The 4402-nt window shown below is 59.3% G+C and overlaps 1 protein-coding gene across 1 annotated transcript in view; it reads left to right on the top strand.

Moving 5' to 3' along the window:
• Positions 1-840, top strand: part of CUNH9orf50 (chromosome unknown C9orf50 homolog) — an 8739-nt gene extending 7899 nt beyond the window's left edge. The window contains exons 7-8 of the mRNA XM_023730619.1: positions 240-374; positions 586-840. Coding sequence (XP_023586387.1) covers positions 240-374; positions 586-840 — 390 coding nt within the window. The remainder of the gene's footprint in view (positions 1-239; positions 375-585) is intronic.
• The last annotated feature ends 3562 nt before the right edge of the window (positions 841-4402 follow it).

The following is a 4402-nucleotide window of genomic DNA, read 5'->3' as shown; positions in this document are numbered from 1 at the left end:
CTCTGAGAAGGACTGATTCTACCACACCTTCTTCCCGTGACTTGCACAGCCCGCCCCGCCCTCTCTGAGCCTCAGTTTCCCCTGACCGGCCACTGCGGGGCCGCGTACAGCAGCCAGCTGCAACGCCGCGCCGCTTCCACGCGGGGGCAGTGTTGGCCTGGCTTTGGCACCGCCTGATGCGGCCGAAACTTCTCAGCCTCTAGCTGAGAGGGTCGGAAACTTTTCCCCCTCGTGCGCAGCTCGCGTCTTCCCGCCACCGACCCCCTGCTCCCGCCGCCGCCTGCCTTCCCGCCCCGCTCCGTGCCGCGCTGCGGGCCGCGAGGCCAGCTCCACACCTGCAGTGCCGCCTTCTTTCCACCTGCCCGGAGTTCGCGGTCGGAGCTGAAGGAGAGGGGACGCCCCGCCCCCAGCCCCCCAACTTCTGTTGTTTTCTTTTTTGCTGTTAAACCAAAAACTGCTAAGCTTGCGACAGCGCTGTCAGCAACGAGCACTGGAAATTGAGTCCCGTGTGGAGCAAGGTGGGGGGTGGAACGGGGAGACGTCTGGAAAAATCCTTGGCTGCGTTTCGAGGTCCCCCCCCCCCAGCCAGGCCGGGCGGGGGCGGCCTCCCACGATCTCTTAGCGCTTTCTCAGCGGGGCGGCCTCGGCGGGGGCGGGGGTCGCAGCTGGGACCTGCGGGAGAGGAGGGCCAGGAATGTCCACCCCAGCCCCTCCGGCGGAGACTCTGGCGGGGTGCCTGCGCCCCAGCGGCCGAGAGTGCGGCCTGAGCCCGCGGGGCGTGCGGAGCCGCCGCCTTCCTCTCGGCGTCCCTCCGTCTTCTCCTGTCTCCTGCCCTCTTAGCCCCTGCGGCCACCGTCCCTGCTCCCTGGCTCCTCCTCGCCCCCTTCCGTTATTTATTTTTTCGTCTGTTCTTTTCCCTTCCCAGTTATTCTTCCCTCTTTTCTTTCTGTTTCCCTCCTCGACAAACATGGATTCTGTGTCGTGAGAACCTTGAGAGTCAGCTCAGATCCTCGGATCCTGCCACTGGCTCACAGCACAAACACACACACTCAACACAGCCACATACAGCAGGCACGCACACAGGGACGCCAGAGAAACACACACCTCACAGACATGCACCACACACACACCACACAGACGCACAGACGCACTTCAGACAGACACAAACAGAACCCAGAGAAACACCTCACAGATAAACACCACACATGGACACACACGCACCACATGAACACACACACCACAGATACCCCCCCGAGACACCACACACACATTTCAAAGACCAAGGCACACAGAGACGCCAGAGAAACATACCACACGGACAGATAAACAGAGCACTTGGATACACACACACCACACAGACACCCCCCTTCAGCACACACACAGAAACACCACACACTCACAGACACCACGCACATACCCACCCACAGTTAGGGTCTCCAGCCCCCGCATTCTGGGGTCCTTCTGACCTGGAGGACACAGAAGCCCCCAGCCTGTTTGTTCACCATTAGTCCAACATGAGCCCCCTCCTGTGGACAGAGCCTGAACTTGGGGTGACCAAGAAGAGGCCAGGGGCAGAAGGATGTGCTGCAGTGAGGGGGTGGAGGCCTTTCCAGCTGTTCCTGGGTCAGCTTAATCTCACCCCTCCCTGGCTGGGACCCCAGGTCTCCCACAAGGGTTTCAAAAAGGGCCCTTTTTGTTGGTACATTTCCACTGGGACTGGCAGGCAGCCAGACTCTTCTGAGCTCCAGGGAGCAGCGTGGCTGGAAGGCTGGGAAGGTGGCCGCAGCTGGGGGCCCACACCCTGGTTCCTGCTCCCCTCAATCCCAGACCTCCCAGAGCCACTGGAGGGGACAAGGCGGGTGTAGTTGGCCCTTCTCCTGCCCCCTCTCCCCCTGCTCGGGGAGTGTGCCCTGGGCGCTCACTGCCCACCCCATTCCAACCCCACCCCACCCTTGGCCATGGCCAGACCCTGTGCCAAGCCAGGGCAAGGGGCAGTGGGAGCTGGGTTGCGGGGTGGCAGGGAGGGAGGAGTGAACCCTGACCCAGGGCAGAAGGCTGAGTTGGGAGAGGCAGGAGAATCATTGCTCCTTTTTCCTGAGCATTCCCCACTTCACCGGGGCCTCTCCACCCATTTACAGATAAATACATGGAGGCCCAAGGAGGTTGGGGGTCTTGCCCAGGCCATGTTAGCCACAGAAAGATGGAGCTGGGACTACGCCAGCACCCAGCCCCCAGCTGTGCACACAGGCCTTCTCTCATCAGCCACTCTTAGAACAACCACTGGGAAAGTTGAGGCCCAGAGAGGTTAAACTCTTTCTCAAGGTCACACAGTTATTAAGTGGTGGATCCAGGATTCAAACTCATCGAAGTGAGACACCAAGGGACAACCATGCCTTTGAGCAGGAGGAGCCCCATCTCCAGGAAAGCAGTGCTGGGGGAGGCTCCCTGTCCCCAGGGTGAGTGGGGTGGTCTAGGGGACCCTTCCTGCCCTAAGGGGTCCATCTTCCCACACAGCACCTCAGAGGCAGGGAGGATCAGGGCAAGGTCAGAAAGAATTTATTTGGAGAAGGGGGAATTTTGTGGGGGGGAAAGTGGGACAGCAGAAGCCAAGGGTCTGGTGGGCAGGAAGCCTCAGGGTTTCCTGGAAGGGGCGGGGAATGCTGGATCCATCTGTGGGGAGTGGTAAAGGCAGTGCTGACACCAGACGGTGATGGGGAGTCACTGAGGGATGTGGAGCCCAAGTGAAGCCCGCCTGAGTGGGGCTTCAGGGACATGAGCTGCCCCCATGAGCACGTTCACTTTCCTCCTGCAGGCCATTCACTGAGAACACGCCCAGCCCTGGGCACACAACGGGCACTAGAATGACCAGCCCTGCCCTCAGGAGCATATAGTCCAGTGGGGGTCATGGACTCAAATGGGCAATTGCACGACAGGATAACAGGTGCTGATGGGAGGTCCAGGACTTTAGGAGCACAGAGGAGGCACCCAGCCAACTCTGCAGGGGTGTGGGATGGACACCTGGCCCATCTGACAGCGGTGAAGTGGAGGTGTGGTCGGGCTGGACAGAGGAGGGGAAGCGCAGGAAGGGAGGTGGCTGCTTCAGTCCCTGCAGCAAGGCCACTGTCTCAGCTCTAGCAGTTCTAAGCCTGGACCAGGGGGAGGTGAGGGACACAGGAGGGCTGTTGACAAGGCAGGGAGAAAGGCCAGTTCTCCCCTGACCAAGACACAGACACATGCCTTGTGTCCCAGCCACATGGGACTGTTCACTGCCCATTCCAGTGCTCTGCCTTTGTCATGCTGTTTGTCCGACACCCCCATCCCCAAATAACCTCCCTCTTCCCTTTGTTTCTGCCTCTCTAGGTCCTTCCGTCATTCCCTCCTTCTTCTAAGTGACTGATGGCCTGCACCTTCCAGGGGTTCCTGTTAGAGGCTGCCGAAGCTCTCCATGGAGACATGCATGCCGCCACCTCCAGGAAGCCCCACAAGCCTCAACACTCCTCTGGAATAAGCTCCAGGAAAAGGGGAGACACAGGTGATGCTCATTGTACCATCTGGGCCCAGGGGAGCCAGCTTTGGCTGGGCCGGGTATCTCAGGGCTCTGGAACCCTCCTGAATGATGGGACTGGCACCTCAAGAGCAGCAGCCAGGAGCAATGCCCTCTGCCCTCCACACATCATGGAGCCTCAGGGACCCTTCATGATTTGCTCTCCAGGGTTTCCCCAGTTTATTGTCTGCACCTGGCAGCCCTGGTGGCTGTGGTGATGCCCCCAAGCACCCAGGCCTCCCAGGGAACCCCCTTCTTGGCTCTCGGCAGACTTCCAGCTGTTGTGGCTGCAGAATTCTGCAAAGCCCAGAAGGATCTTCTTATGGGGACCTGCTGGGCCAGACACTGTCCAGGCTTCCAAGGACCCAGAGTGTGTTCTCCGGAGGATGACTCCTGTCAGGCCAGCTCATGAGCAACTTCTAGCACAGGCATTCCCATAATGTATGCTAGAGCGACCAGGAATCCGTGTGAGCAGACAGACCTGGGCCCTGCCTTCTCGGAGCTCTGGCTTCAGCAGGAAATCAGAGGCATAATGACTAAACGCTGTTGAGCAAGTACTATGTGCAGACACTGGTCTGGATACTCTCATGCTCAGAGTTTGCTTGTCCGTGAAAGAGGGCACAACTCTGCGAAGACGGCACTACCTCTAGTCCCATATTACAGATGAGGAAGCTGGGCATAGAGTGGTTAAGTAGGACTTGTCCATTACTTAACACAGCTAGGCTCCAGGTTAGAAAGGATGAGAAGTGCTGTGATGGGGGAGCACAGAGCAGCTGCCTCCTCTGGGGGTGAGGTTGCCTCCTCCAGGAAGGCCATCTAGTTTCTAGCAGCCCAAGGACTCCTACAGAGCAAGAGGGC

The sequence above is a fragment of the Trichechus manatus genome, unplaced genomic scaffold (assembly GCF_000243295.1).
Source record: "Trichechus manatus latirostris isolate Lorelei unplaced genomic scaffold, TriManLat1.0 scaffold00038, whole genome shotgun sequence".
NCBI lineage: Eukaryota > Metazoa > Chordata > Mammalia > Sirenia > Trichechidae > Trichechus > Trichechus manatus.
Note: the sequence above shows the minus strand (reverse complement) of the source record. Positions and strands in the feature narration are given on the sequence as shown.